The sequence below is a fragment of the Ranitomeya variabilis genome, chromosome 3, assembly GCF_051348905.1.
Source record: "Ranitomeya variabilis isolate aRanVar5 chromosome 3, aRanVar5.hap1, whole genome shotgun sequence".
NCBI lineage: Eukaryota > Metazoa > Chordata > Amphibia > Anura > Dendrobatidae > Ranitomeya > Ranitomeya variabilis.
Window position 1 is genome coordinate 126,072,406 of NC_135234.1, and position 16,359 is coordinate 126,088,764.

Here is a 16,359-nt window from a genome sequence, read left to right on the forward strand (position 1 = left end):
GCTTTCAAAAGAATAATTTATACAACCAAAGGATGAAATTAAAGGCAGGTTATAACCTTTTATTTACATAACATGGATAAGCTACATAACTTCTGCCAGGGAGTGTATGGTAATAAATAAGTGCATTTGTTGTAGTGATGTTGGAAAATAGACCTGTAATGTGATTAATGACAGTATCTAAGAGGAACATGGAGATTTATGAGTTCTAATGGAGTTTGGGGTAAAGAGCCTCAAAATCATTTACATTTAACCATTGCTTTGTTCTTGAATATATGTTTTTCTCAGCAGTATGATTTTATCATGTGTACGCCCTTTTTTGGAATGTGCTTTATTTTTCTAAACCATGTATAAAAAGCCCCTGTTACTGTTGTTCGGGGTCAGAACATCACCATTCTACCGCCAGGGCACACTATGGCCAGGCTATGGCCAGACCATCACCAGATGTCCCAGCGTTACTTTGTCGGTCTGGATTCCTGTTCGTGCCTGCATGCTTTGTCTCACTGACTTTCCATGAAACTGTTCGGCTGCGAAATCTCCAAATAAACGTCAGTCTCAGCTTGATAAGAGGATTATCTACATATTTTTCCTGGCTCTTTCAGCTCTCAGTAAGGACTTTCTGGAAGGAAGGAAGGAAGGAAGGAAGGAAGGAAGGAAAGAAAATACAAAGGAAATAAAGAAAAAAAAACAAAGAAAAGAAGAAAGAGAAAAGAAGAAAGAGAAACCAAAGAGACAAAAGAAAATCAGAAAAAGAAAGTAGGAAAAATAAAAGAAAGTGAAAGGAAGGAAATAAAATAAAAAGACAAAACTATGCATTACAATTATAGAAAATATATTTTGTAAATGCTAAATTTTCTCTATAAACTTTCTAATTGTCTCAAATCTTTGGTCAAAATTCTACAACATGGAAAGAAAAAATTTCATTGAGCTTTTATCACTGACGAGGCAAAATGCCTTTGAAGCTGAAAGTAAGGAATATCTTGTGTAATGCTGGGTCATTCTGATTTTCATTAAAGGGAACCTGTGACCTGAATTTGGCGGGACTAGTTTTGGGTCACATGGGCGGGGTTTTCGGGTGTTTGATTCACCCTTTCCTTACCCGCTGGCTGCATGCTGGCCGCAATATTGGACTGAAGTTCATTCTCTGTCCTCCGAAGCACACGCCAGCGCAAGGCAATATTGTCTTGCGCTGGCGTGTACTCCAGAGGACAGAGAATGAACTTCAATCCAATATTGCGGCCAGCATGCAGCCAGCGGGTAAGGAAAGGGTGAATCAAACACCCGAAAACCCCGCCCATATGACCCAAAACTGGTCCAGCCAAATTCAGGTGACAGGTTCCCTTTAAGTTTCCCAGCAGTAACATAAAGCAAACATCACAATAAGAAACCTTCAGACCTGCCCCTATAGTCAGACAAGATTCACACTGCTGCAAGCACAGTGACATCTCTAGTTTGCTCCCTTTTATTAGAAGTACATTAATACTGCACAAATGTAAAAAAATATGGCAGAGTTGTCATCATAACAATACTTTCTTCTCTATATGCTCGTAGCTATAAAAAAATGACAGTCATTTAACATATAAACAGACTACACACACAAATGTTTGAGTGTGCAGATAATATATATATATTTATATTTTATATATAATACTCTTAATGCAATATATAAATGTTATACTGTAAGATTTCATATAAACTACTTTAGCTGTTGTACGGCTTCACAATGTATTAAAACAGCTCAAAATAACTTGACATTGTAACAATGATATGACTTCATGATAATAATCATAAATAAATATTACAAAAAATATCAAATATGGAAGTGTTAGTTCCTTAAAAATCTCTTGCTCTGGATAAACCCACTTTTACAGTATATTTAAAATATCATTTTATTTCCCTGGATAAGGCCATTCGTTTGTGACGTATAAATATAATGGCGCCGTTCTTTTCATTGTGTACAACTGTGGAGATCTTTTGGATTATAACAATATCTTTTTATAACACATTCTAATGTCACAAGGAAACTGGTAGCAGGTAACCAGACAATCAACAAAAGTATTAGTGGGTGGGTTTGCGGCACAGTGTAACCTCACACAAGCATATTGCACATAATCAATATAACTATAGGTACTTGCTTATATATCCTTTCACGCTCATTCACCAAATTAACATACACCCAGAACTCATTTTGTGTACACACTGCCTTCTGCACGTGGGACAACTAAAGAGCTGTCTCTTTTAAGTCATTTAAATTTGGCAATCTGGTTCTTTTTGTCCGGTTAAAAGGCATCCCGTTCTGCCCAGGCTTGGCAGCCAGCTGGTCAGGGAAAGGAGGTCCTTCGCTAGTTCCCCTATTTACTGGGGAGACATGCCACAGAGGTTCTGGTTGTCCTGGAATCTGCAGTCCAGATCGGCTTTTTGGCTGTGGCTCCTGACGATGGACAGAGCTGGAAGGCTGACTCATCGTGTGTATTCTGGCTTCTGCAAAGGAAGGGGTTTTAGGTGGCTGGGTTGGCAATGGTTGAAATCTTGGATCTTGTGGTACTGAGTGATTTGAAGATGATGAAGGGTGCAGAAGCTTCCACAGAGACTTCAATGGTTGACTCTGGAACCATAAATGGGTGAGAAAATTAATTGGAATTAATTAATACTAACATTATTATTAACTAAATTGAATGGGGGAGGAAGAGAAATGCTAAAGGGTCCATCAGTGTGTTAAAGCTCCACGCCAGTGTTTTTTTTTTTAAATTTCAGTGCTGGGGTGGTGCCACTAATCTAAGTTTCCTCACCCTACTCTTCTACTCACCTGCCTCTCTTTTCAGCTCTTTCCAGCGCCACTCCAGTCCCGTACTGCCATCTTGTGACTGCAACTTCTGACTGACCGGAGAAGTCAGAGGTAACGGTCACAAGCTCTCAGCGTAAGTCTATAAAAGCCTAGTTCTAGCTCTGATAGACTTACATTGAGTTGTGACTAAGTGATGAGCGAGCATGCTCGATACTCGAGTTTCTGCGAGCATGCTCGGGTGGTTTCCGAGTATTTCGGCATGCTCGGAGATTTAGTTTATGTCGACACAGCTGCATGATTTGCGGCTAATAGACAGCTTGAATACATGGGGGGATTGCCGGTTTGTTAGCTTGTAGAAACTCAAGTAACGAGCATACTCGCTCATCATTAGTTGTGACTTCTAGTTCGCCCAGGAAACATTGGACTTATCCAGCAGCTCACAAACTTCCGATAAAGACCCAGAGACAAAAACAGATGAAGACTGCAGATGGTATGTATAAGACTAGGGGCAGGGAACTTAGATTAGTAGCACCACTCCAGCACTAAAATAAAAAAAAATGAGTGTAGGCCACCTTATTTTTGCATATAGCCTCACAAGGACAGTAGTTTTAATTTAATGTCTTTGCTTAAGTCACTGATCAAATGGGTTATGTGTAAAAATGATTCATGTAATCTAAGGGGTACGTTTTCTTCTTATGGAGAGTGACATGCTAGGTCTGACATGCCAGTATGAGGAGACTTAAACACCTTTCATGATCCATGCTAAAACTGGGATCTAAGGATGAAAGCCAAATCAGACTCTCAAGTTTGTCACAGCCTCTCACCCAACCAAATAAGACCTCATACTTTGCACTGATGAGGGGCAGTACCCTGAAAAAATGTCTACAAAATGAGAATCTGGTTTGGCTTTTATCCAAAGTCATTTGGCTCGTTAAAGGGTTGATATTGACTTCTGGTTTCGCTACTTCCGATAGAGTGGGGAAAAAAGTATTTAGTCACCCACCAATTGTGCAAGTTCTCCCACTTAATAATATTTGAGAGGACTGTAACTGACATCATAGGTAGACCACAACTATGAAAGTCAAAATGAGAAAACAAATCCAGAAATTCACCTTGTCTGATTTGGCAAGATTTATTTTGCAATTTATGGTGGAAAATAAGTATTTGGTCACCTAAAAACATGCAAGATTTCTGGCTCTCAGAGACCTGTAACTTCTTCTTAAAGAGGCTCCTCTGTCCTCCACTCATTACCTGTAGTAATGGCACCTCTTTGAACTTGTCATCAGTATAAAAGACACCTGTACACAACCTCAAACAGTCACACTCCAAACTCCACTATGGTGAAGACCAAAGAGCTGTTGAAGGGCACAAGAAACAAAATTGTAGCCCTGCACCACGCTGGGAAGACTGAATCTGCAATAGGGAAGCAGGTTGGTGTGATGAAATCAACTGTGGGAGCAATAATAAGAAAATAGAAACATACAAGACCATTGATAATGTCCCTCAATCTTGGGCTCCACGCAAGATCTCACCCCGTGGGGTCACAATGATCACAAGAATGGTGAGCAAAAATCCCAGAACCACATGGGGGACCTAGTGAATGACCTGCATAGAGCTGGGACCACCGTAACAAAGGCTACCATCAGTAACACACTACGCCGCCAGGGATTCAGATCCTGCAGTGCCAGACGTGTCACCTTGCTTAAGCCAGTACATGTCCAGGCCTGTCTGAAGTTTGCTAGAGAGCATTTGGATTATCCAGAAGAGTATTGGGAGAATGTCATATGGTCTGATGAAACCAAAGTAGAACTGTTTGGTTGAAACAAAACTCATCGTGTTTGGAGGAGACAGAATGCTGAGTTGCATCCAAAGAACACCATACCTACTGTGAAGCATAGGGTGGCAACATCATGCTTTGGGGCTGTTTCTCTGCAAAGGGACCAGGACAACTGCTCCAAGTACATGAAAGAATGAATGGGGCTATGTATCATGAGATTTTGAGTGCAAACCTCCTTCCATCAGCAAGGGCATTGAAGATGAAACGTGGATGGGTCTTTCAGCATGCTAATGATCACAAGCACACAGCCAGGGCAACGAAGGAGTGGCTTCGTAAGAAGCATAAGAAGGTCCTGGAGTGGCCTAGCCAGTCTCCAGATCTCAACCCCATAGAAAATCTTTGGAGGGAGTTGAAAGTCCATGTTGCCCAGTGACAGGCCCCAAATATCACTGCTCTAGAGGAAATCTGCATGGAGGAATGGGCAAACATGCCATCAACAGTGTGTGCCAACCTTGTGAAGACTTACAGAAAAGGTTTGACCTCTGTCATTGCCAAAAAAGGATATATAACAAAATATTGAGATGAACTTTTGTTAATGACCAAATACTTATTTTCCACCATAATCTGCAAAATAAATCTTGCCAAATCAGACAAGGTGATTTTCTGGATTTGTTTTCTCATTTTGACTCTCATAGTTGTGGTTTACCTATGATGTCAATTACAGGCCTCTCTCATCTTTTTAAGTGGGAGAACTTGCACAATTGGTGGCTGACTACTTTTTTTCCCCACTGTATGTGGCGCTAGAGTTCAAGTCCTCTTCCTCTCTGAAGAAACAATTTGCATAAATGTTTTATGTGTAACTCCATTTCATACATGAATAGACTGTTAAAGATTTCTATTCCTAGCCAACAAGACACCCACTAAATGCTAGAAAAAAGTTGCCCAATTGTTTGTGCTTGACTTCTGTAAGAATTTTCTACCTCTCTCTGGAGAAGTGAAGAAGGATGAAGAAAGCTGGTAGACTACTAACCCATTTTCAACTGCTCTCTGATAGAGTCTGCAGAGGTTTTTCCTCTCCTAGAAATCCCAAACTGTCAATGACAGTGACATTACACTGTGACTGTCAGGAAAGTAGCATCAAACACTGTAGTAACCTGGTGTAACAATGCCAAAAACAAAGAACTTACATGAGAGTGAATCTCTGCCATCTTGTCTGGACGCCACTCTTTGTGTCGGCTGCTTTTGTGGCTGGATGAGTGGGAGCTTTTCTGTATGTTGAGATGATCTTGACCATCTGTGTTAGGCATCTAGATCACAATAAAATACTCGGTTTAGTTATGAACAGTGACAAAAGTACAAGCAGCAGCATTGTTTGCGGTCCTTTGGATCAGTTCTACATCGATATGTTATTTCAAAAAATAAATACCAGATGACAATACTCACATCCTTTACTATGTCTATTTTCTTTGAAGCCTACAGAAAGCCAAAGTGAATGAGAACTGGGCGTTCAGCCATTCTCGTCAAGTTGACACATCACTTTTGGAATCAATACATTTTAGAATTTCACTTGGTAGTCGCTCTTCTCAGGATGTCAACATCATGACTGAATCAATAATGACACCTAGATCCAAAATGAGCCAGCAAATAACACTACTGCAATGGTACAATGAAGAAACAAAAAGATTCCCCTTCAGGTAGATTTCAGCCCACTTATTACTCATTCCTCTGGATACTTTTCTCTATTCCGCATGCAGATTTCACCCTTTCCCATAGCATTTACATGCTGTTAGTTCTAAGCAGAGGAGAAAATGATTGAGCAGAAAATTTCATAGTTTTATGGGTAAAATTAAAAGAGTTTATGATGAAAACAAGTGTACAACTCTGAACTTGGATACGAATGGCTTTGGGAACATAAGGTATTTGTGTTGTATTCAGGCCAAGCAAAAAGCTGCCAAGCAATTTATCAAAGAGCACATTTTGCCTGGTTCTTTTCTCCTTAACCGTCTTTATTGTTGTTTGATAATATTATATATCACATTTTATATAGCTTTGGGGTTTTGCCTAAATCTATAAATTGTTGCGGTTTGCTTTATGAGAAATTACAGTGTATCTACAGTAAGCAAAAGTAACCAAAACTAAATTTGGGATTGATATGCTTGTTGGCCCATCAAGTGGGTACACATAGCTTGTTCTTTATATGCAAATTGAAAACAATTATACAAAGAATGGGAGCAATCCCGAGGAACTTGATTTCATTACTGCTTCCATGCCATACCTTCAAGATGCAGGTAATAATTCTGCCAGTATAGCTAGCCATACTATTGCACTAAAAGGTGGCCAAACCTATTGATTTTAGAAGGTTGGCTGATGATCTCATGGGAGCCTCACTGTCCGCCAACAACAATTCTTGGAGGACAATTAGATCGGCCATAAGAGTCAACTCATTGCCCAAGTGTCTTGAAGTGACTTATTCAGTTCGATGAGGAGAGTGGAATATGTATTTTTACCACTCAGCTATCATAAACTTCCCCATATATTGTCATGTGTACCTACAACCAGGCATATATTTTAAGATAAATATATTTAACGCACGTTATATAGACATAAGTAAATTCTTGTTTGAACATGATGCTGCATGGCACAGCTGATCATAGAAATCAAATCTTATCACAAATGTCATGGCAAATGTGACCCTCTCTGCATGCATTATCTGTTGAATGGATATGTAAGATGCCCATGCTGCATTACAAAATATAGTCCTATGGTGTTGTACTAGAAGGCTAAAGCCATTTGTAGGCCACTGAGGCAGTAAGAAGCACTGAATATGATAGTACAATGACTCCCTAGTGCTGATAAACCTTGGGGGCTGGACAATAACCAAATTACTACATATTCTACAACTACAAAAGTGAAATCTAATATTTCCTAAAGTCTCACATTCTAAAAACTGGAGGATTCTTAAAAATGTGGTAGAGACTCTGAAAGTAAAGTCATTGACCCTCATTGGCTCCTGGTCTCATTTGCCTGATCTCCCATTTTGACGGATAAATGCAAAAATACGTAGAGCCCCATTGGAAATCTCTCTTTTAAAATGAAGAGGAAATAGTACTAAGAAGAGAAGAGTAGAGATTAGCAAACTTGTTAGGAAAACGTTCGCCAAGCTTAAGTTTGGAACAAACGTTGCACATTCGGATTCCCAAGCTTTTTTCCTAAAAATGGGAAAAGCTGTAACGGCGCTCGCGCTGAAAGTCAGTGAGTTGAACGGAGTTCATTGGCTGTGAACTCCCAGGACCTTTCTGACTGCACTGCGAGCGTGAGTCAGGTCATAGGTGTTCACCCGTGAGACATTGAGCAATGGTAGCGCACGCTGCTAAGTATCTCTGCTGGATTGCAGTCTGTATAGTCGCATCATGCAGCAATGCAGTCTGCCATCTAGATGTAGGACAAATGGATTATTATTTTCTCTGTGGACAGGTGAGGAATATTGTTATTTATTATTTTAAGTCTGTTACACAAGTCATTGGCTTCTGTGGAATGGGCGATGACGTGAGTATGGTTTAATTTAGATTCATTAAAGGACTTTTTTTCTTGTTTATTTACTGTATAACTCTAGGATTAGTAATGGATAGGTGTCTTTATAGGCTGGGGAGTTGCCAATATCATTGGACCCTTACCAGCCTGAGACTACCAGCCCCCAGCTGTCTACTTTAGCTTGGCTGGTTGTCAAAAATGGGGGGACACCACGCCATTTTTTTTACATTATTTATTTAAATAATAAAATAATAGGGCATGGGGACCCCTCTATTCTTGATAACCAGCCATGCTGAAGTTGACAGCTGGTTGGTTATCAGCGCTGCACCATGAGACTTTTTCTCACTGTGCTAGTGGTGGTCTCACAGAAGTCACCACAGTTCAGGGTCCCGGCTGGGAATGTAGCTCCAGTGACCGGCGGAAAGTTTGATGACATCACCGCTAGTCACTGATGGTGCTCTGCAGCAGCTCATTCCTCAGAGGCTCTCAACCTGAACAGTCACATATCACCATAGTCCAGCTTAAAAACTGTTTATCTCCAGACATGGATTACGGCATGGGACAGAACGACAGACAAGCGAGGGATATGGTTGTTTTTTATTTTTGTTTTATTACAGGAGACCATGGTCTCAGAAGAATGTGTGATGACGTGAGTATGGTTTAAATTAGATTAAATAAAGGAGTCTGTGTCATTCTTTCAAGGACTTTATTCTGGCTGTTTTTTTTTTTACAATATAACTATAGGATTAGTAATGGATAGGTGTAGACGCCACTCCATTACTAAGCTGTGGGCTTGATGTCACCGGACAATACGAAGGTGACATCAACGCCACAAATATGAATTCCACTTGCCACCGCCACAGGACAAGTGGGAAGAGCTGGGCAAAGCACTAGAATTGGCGTTTCTAATATATGCGCCTTTTCTGGGATGGCTGCTATTTTTAGTCTGCAGGGGGACAAAATCCATGGGTCCTTACTAGTGATGAGCGAATATACTCGTTACTCGAGATTTCCCGAGCACGCTCGAGTGTCCTCCGAGTATTTTTTAGTGCTCGGAGATTTAGTTTTCATCGCCACAGCTGAATGATTTACAGCTGTTAGCCAGCATAAGTACATGTGGGGGTTGCTTGGTAGCTAGGGAATCCCCACATGTAATCAAGCTGGGTAACAGATGTAAATCATTCAGCTGAGGTGAGGAAAACTAAATCTCCGAGCACTAAGAAATACTCGGAGGACACCCGAGCGTGCTCAGGAAATCTCGAGTAACGAGTATATTCGCTCATCACTAGTCCTTACCATCCTGAGAATACCAGCCCCCAACTGTTAGATTTTTCTTGACTGGTTGTTAAAAATGGTGTGGACTCCACTACATTTTTTAAAATTATATATTTAAAAAATTAAAAAAACAGCGTGGGGAGCCATCTATTCCTTGTTAACGCTGACAGCTGAGGGTTGCATCCCGCAGCTGTCAGTTTTGCCTGTCTGGTTATCAAAAATACAGGGGAACCAATGTCAATTTTTTTTTATTTCTTTATAGCGCAATTGATTGGTCAATTAAGGCTACTTTCCTTGGTGTCTGCCCCTAATTTTAGCTGTTTGTAGAAGCTTTTTGGCCTCCCTGAAGGTGTTGTCTATGCGTTTGGTTTCGCCTCCCATTGAAGTCAATGGGGTTCGGGTATGTTCGGTGAACCGTTAGGTAAACATGTTTGGAGAACATTGGGACATTTGTCGAACCGAACCTTGAAAGGTTTGCTCCTCTCTAGAGAAGAGTCCTCCCCAGGGTGATGGTGTATGGTGGTATAAAGCATCAGGAGGTGCCATAGAGCAACACTCTAATGTCTATATCCTTGTTGGGAAGATAGGTGAACAGGAGTATTTTGGGAGCTTTATTTAACGAAGATGAATGGGTCATAAAAAAAAAAAAAAAAAAATCACTTGTTTAAATCAAATTTTTTGTTACATATACTGTATATTTTGTTAAATATATTGAAAATAAAAATATTGAGTTGGGTTTTTTTTCAGATCATAATCATTAAAAAATAGCAATTTTCACACTTGCCACTGTGTGTTTTTCAGACTGGAACTCCCTGTCCTATTGGGAAGACTTTTCAGTAGGCGCCTTATCATCAGAGGAAGAATTACAATGACAAGTTACACCTCTATACACAGCTGATAACACAGAACGCACCAATAACAATATGCAATGTCACAGCTGACCCTGCTCCTCCACCCTTCACAATGACCTTTTCACACGCTCATTAGATGAGTCAATAAAAAACCTAGGGTCTGAGTCTGAAAGTTGCAAGATTTCTTTTTTTTTAATTTTTTTTTATTAAGATTGAGATCTGAACACAAAAACTTGATTTAATTAATACCGTAGGTAATTTTCTGATTAAATTTTAGTGAGACTTTTAAAATCTTTCCTGACATATCACATCCATTCAATTACAAGGAAACCATCAGTTTAACCCTTTCGTATTGCAGCATGGTAACATTGCAGAAATGTAACGTAAAAAAGAATGTAATGTCCTTGGTGACAGGCTGGTGGAAGTAAGCTGCCAATTGTGGCTCTGCCATGGAGATGGGCATATTTTTGTTAATGAGCACATCTTGCTCCATCTGGTTCTGGTTCTATTAAAGTGTATTAAAATCAGGAAGTTGGAAACAGAAAAGAAACCCTCTTGACAGCCCAAGTCCATGCTGTTTTATGTGATGGTGGAAGTATTAATGTTTTATTGCCAGCGTATTTAAAGAAAAGAATACCATCGGCCGATTGACTACAGGCAGCTTTTTCAAAGAAGAGCTGCGCTTTAAACTGTTCTTTGAACTAAAAAGTGGAAAGAGGCTTTTCTTGATGTTCGGTTTTTCAGGATCTGTGGATTCTGTCTGCAATATAAGATACAAATACACTAATTGCATGCATGCAGCATTACTACTCACGATTAGTTTTATCCGGTAATGATGACTTCTATTGCATTACATGAGTTCAAGGTTAAGCGAGGCATCCGCTCATAAGAAATATTTCTAATCCAAGCTCAACCACATATTCATTTTGCAGTAAATGAACAATCTCTTTTAAATTAAGTGACATGTTATTAAACTCCAAACTGAAAAAGGTCCCACAAGGCACATCTCTTGCAAATGCAATCACTAATCCCTTAAAGGGGGCCTCCCCACAAACAACTTTCATTTTAATCGACATTTGAATCAATAGATCTTTCAATTATAATAACTTCCACAATTGGATGTGTTTTAAAAAAAATGTTCCTATGCTGAGATAATCTTATAAATGTGCCCCTGCTGTGTACTGTGTGATGGCCGTGTCTGACCGTACAGGAACATGGTCTGATCATACCACAGCTCCTGGGCAGGGTAGGACACAAAAGAGAATATACAGACAGGACAGCAGCGGACCGCAAATTATTCTTTTTATCAGTTAAAACAATGCTTAAAAAAGGCAGGGAAATGTTTTGCCTCCCAAAAAAATCATTTGGGATCCAGTGATGTCCTGCATTTATACACTTTTCCTTCCTCCCCTGCCCAGGAGCTGTGGTATGATCAGACCATATCGCTGTACGGTCAGACACAGACATTACACAGTACACAGCAGGGGCACATGTATAAGATTAGCTCAGCACAGGAACATTTTATTTAAACACATCCAATTGTGGAAATAATTATTATTCCAAGATCTATTAATTAAAATGTTCCTTGCTTCTGGGAAAACCCCTTTAATACCCAGTGACATATATATCTGCTTGTAAGTGCATAATTATGCTCAACTATGACTATATCTATCACTGTGATGTGGTTGCTGCGTAGTCCTTACGTCATAAAAATCAATAACTGAGATAAATCTGATCCTGGCTTCATAACCCCTTAGATGCTGCACTCAATAGAGTCTGCAGCATCTAAGGTCTTTAACAGAGGAAGACGGCTTCCTATAATATATTGTCTAACATTGTCATGCAACAATATTAAAACTGACCAGCCATAACGTTTTGGAATATCGTGTATTCCAAAGCATTATTTTTCAATCAAGAAATGTCAGCTTAATGTCTCTTACTGGAAAAAAAAATTAATAAAGTGTAATAAAGTTTTATACTGACCCAGATAAGTAAGGTAACAGATTATTTATGAGCATAGCATAAAAAAACTCCCACAATGGATTTGTTGTTTTTTTTATATCCACCACTAAAAAAATGAGTAAAAGCTTGTCAATAATTATATGCACGCCAAAATTACGCTAATAAAAACTACAACCTACCCCACAAAAATTTTTTTTTTCATATAGTCATGTAAACAGAAACCTCTTTTGGGATGTGGCAACACATACATGTTTTTCTTTCATAAGAGACACAGCAAAAAGAACAAAAAAGGGGTACTGTGTTAGAGAAAAAACTCTATGGAATGTTTAATACTTGTGTAAAAAAGAAATCTAAAAGATAATTTTATTGACTATTCAGAAAAATTAAGTTTTTGGAGCTGTAAGAGCATATAGGCCATCACTTAGGCAATATTTTAAATCTTTCTCACATAAAAATATACATTATCACATATAAGACATGTTTCCATAGTTTTAAAGTGCTAAACCATGGCACTATATATACAACTGTACATAAATATATACAGGTGCTTCTCACAAAATTAGAATATCATTAAAAAGTTAATTTATTTCAGTTCTTCAATTAAAAAAAGTGAAATTCATATATTCTATAGAGTCATTACAAACCGAGTGATCTATTTAAAGTGTTTATTTCTGTTTATGTTGATGATTATGGCTCGCAGCCAATGAAAACCCAAAAGTCATTATCTCAGTAAATCAGCTTGAAAAATTATTTTAAAATAGGAAATGTTGGCTTATGCTTTTGCTTTGATGACTGCTTTGCACTCTCTTGGCATTCTCTTGAGGAGCTTCAAGAGGCAGTCACCGGGAATGGTTTTCACTTCACAGGCACACAAAAGCCTGTCAGGTTTAATAAGTTGGATTTCTTGCCCTATAAATGGGGTTGGGACCATCAGTTGTGTTGTGCAGAAGTCTGGTGGATACACAGCTGATAGTCCTACTGAATAGACTGTTAGAATTTGTATTATGGCAAGAAAAAAGCAGCTAAGTAAAGAAAACGAGTGGCCATCATTACTTTAAGAAATGAAGGTCAGTCAGTCCGAAAAATTGGGAAAACTTTGAAAGTGTCCCCAAGTGCAGTGGCAAAAACCATCAAGCGCTACAAAGAAACTGGCTCACATGAGGACCACCCCAGGATAGGAAGACCAAGGGTCACCTCTGCTTCTGAATACACGTTTATCCGAGTCACCACCCTCAGAAATCGCAGGTTAACAGCAGCTCAGACTAGAGACCAGGTCAATGCCACACAGAATTCTAGCAGCAGACACATCTCTACAACAACTGTTAAGAGGAGACTTTGTGCAGCAGGCCTTCATGGTAAAATAGCTGCAGGAAACCACTGCTAAGGACAGGCAACAAGCAGAAGAGACTTGTTTGGGCAAAAGAACACAAGGAATGGACATTAGACCAGTGGAAATCTGTGCTTTGGTCTGATGAGTCCAAATTTGAGATCTTTGGTTCCAACCACCATGTCTTTGTGTGACGCAGAAAAGGTGAACGGATGGAATCTACATGCCTGGTTCCCACCGTGAAGCATGGAGGAGGAGGTGTGATGGTGTGGGGGTGCTTTGCTGGTGACACTGTTGGGGATTTATTCAAAATTGAAGGCATACTGAACCAGCATGGCTACCACAGCATCTTGCAGTGGCATGCTATTCCATTCGGTTTGCGTTTAGTTGGACCATCATTTATTTTTCAACAGGACAATGACCCCAGACACACCTCCAGGCTGTGTAAGGGCTATTTGATCAAGAAGGAAAGTGATGGGGTGCTACGCCAGATGATCTGGCCTTCACAGTCAACAGACCTGAACCCAATCGAGATGGTTTGGGGTGAGCTGGACCGCAGAGTGAGGGCAAAAGGGCCAACAAGTGCTAAGCATCTCTGGGAACTCCTTCAAGATTTTTGGAAGACTATTCCCGGTGACTATCTCTTGAAGCTCATCAAGAGAATGCCAAGAGTGTGCAAAGCAGTCATCAAAGCAAAAGTTGGCTACTTTGAAGAACCTAGGATATAAGACATAATTTTAGTAGTTTCACACTTTTTTTGTTAAGTATATAATTCCACATGTGTTAATTCATAGTTTTGATGCCTTCAGTGTGAATGTACAATTTTCATAGTCATGAAAATACAGAAAAATCTTTAAATGAGAAGGTGTGTCCAAACTTTTGGTCTGTACTGTATGTTCAGTAAATGCATTCAATACTTGGTCAGCGCTCATTTTGCATCAATTATTGCATCAAAGCGGCGTGGCATGGAGTCGATTAGCCTGTGGCACTGCTGAGGTGTTATGAAAGCCCAGGTAGCTTTGATAACAGCCTTCAGCTCGTCTGCATTGTTGGGTCTGGTGTCTCATCTTCCCTTTGACAATGCCTCATAGATTCTCTATGGGGTTAAGGTCAGGCGAGTTTGCTGGCCAGTCAAGCACAGTGATACTGTTGTTTTTAAACCAGGTATTGGTACTTTTGCCCGTGTGGACAGGTGTCCTGCTGGAGAATGAAATTTCCATCTCCATAAAGCTTGTCTGCAGAGGGAAGCATGAAGAGCTCTAAAGTTTCCTGGTAGACGGCTGTGCTGACTATGGTCTTGATAGAACACAGTGGACCTACACCAGCAGATGACATGGCTCCCCAAACCATCACTGATTGTGGAAACTTCACACTAGACCTCAAGCAGCTTGGATTGTGGCCTCTCCACTCTTATTCCAGACTCTGGGATCTTGATTTCCAAATGAAATGCAAAATTTACTTTCATCTGAAAACAACACCTTCAACCACTGAGCAAACAGTCCAGTTCTTTTTCTCCTTGGCCCAGGTAAGACGCTTTTGGCGTTGTCTATTGGTCATGAGTGGCTAGTCACAAGAAATGTGACACTTGTAGCCCATGTCCTAGATACATCTGTGTGTAGTGGCTCTTGAAGCAATAATGCCAGCAGCAGTCCACTCCTTGTGAATCTCCCCAAAATTTTTGAATGGCCTTTGTAATAATCCTTTTAAGGCCGCAGGTATCCCAGTTACTTGTGCACCTTTTTCTACCACACTTTTTCCTTCCACTCAACCTTCCATTAATATGCTTGGACACAGCACTCTGCTGAACAGCCAGCTTCTTTAGCAATGACCTTTTATTATTATTATTTATTTATTTATTTATAGCACCATTAATTCCATGGTGCAGTACATGTGAAAAGGGGTTACACACAGGGTTATAGATATCGTTAACAGTAAACAAATTTACAATGAATTACCTTCCTTGTGGAGTGTGTCAATGACTGCCTTCTAGACATCTATCAAGTCAGCAGTCTTTCTGATGATTGTAGAGCCTACTGAAACAGACTAAGTGTACCGTCACACAGTGGCATTTTCATCGCTACGACGGCACGATTCGTGACGTTCTAGCGATATAGTTACGATCTCGCAGTGTCTGACACGCAGCAGCGATCAGGGACCCTGCTGAGAATCGTACGTCGTAGCAGATCGTTTGAAACTTTCTTTCGTCGCTGTTATCCCGCTGTCATCGCTGGATCGTTGTGTGTGACAGCGATCAAGCGATGCGTTCGCTGGTAACCAGGGTAAACATCGGGTTACTAAGCGCAGGGCCGCGCTTAGTAACCCGATGTTTACCGTGGTTACCAGCGTAAAAGAAAAAAAAAAAAAACGTACATACTCACCATCTGATGTCCGTCAGGTCCCTTGCCGTCTGCTTCCCGCTCTGACTGACTGCCGGCCGGAAAGTGAGAGCAGAGCGCAGCGGTGACGTCACTGCTGTGCTGTGCTCTCACTGTATGGCGGCACTCAGTCAGAGCAGGAAGCAGACGGCAAGGGACCTGACGGACATCAGATGGTGAGTATGTACGGTTTTTTTTTTTTTTACTTTTACGCTGGTAACCACGGTAAACATCGGGTTACTAAGCGCGGCCCTGCGCTTAGTAACCCGATGTTTACCCTGGTAACCAGCGAACCTCGGCATCGTTGGTCGCTGGAGAGCGGTCTGTGTGACAGCTCCCCAGCGACCACACAACGACTTACCAACGATCACGGCCAGGTCGTATCGCAGGTCGTGATCGTTGGTAAATCGTATAGTGAGACGGTACCCTAAGGGACCTTTGTAAACACTTAGGAAACCTTTGCAGGTGACTTTTGTTAA

At 40.4% G+C, this 16,359-nt stretch overlaps 1 protein-coding gene across 6 annotated transcripts in view; it reads right to left on the reverse strand.

The window, feature by feature from the left end:
• Positions 1-1,447: 1,447 nt before the first annotated feature.
• The window catches only part of CDKL5 (cyclin dependent kinase like 5), a 381,431-nt gene continuing 366,519 nt past the window's right edge, over positions 1,448-16,359 (reverse strand). For 4 of the 6 annotated variants that reach the window (XM_077294657.1, XM_077294654.1, XM_077294658.1 and 1 more), the window contains 3 exons: positions 10,854-10,976; positions 5,747-5,866; positions 1,448-2,602 (listed from right to left, as the gene is read on the reverse strand). In XM_077294657.1, coding sequence (XP_077150772.1) covers positions 2,219-2,602; positions 5,747-5,866; positions 10,854-10,976 — 627 coding nt within the window. In that variant the 3' untranslated portion in view covers positions 1,448-2,218. The remainder of the gene's footprint in view (positions 2,603-5,746; positions 5,867-10,853; positions 10,977-16,359) is intronic. The other 2 variants (XM_077294660.1, XM_077294659.1) reach the window with 1 other exon arrangement.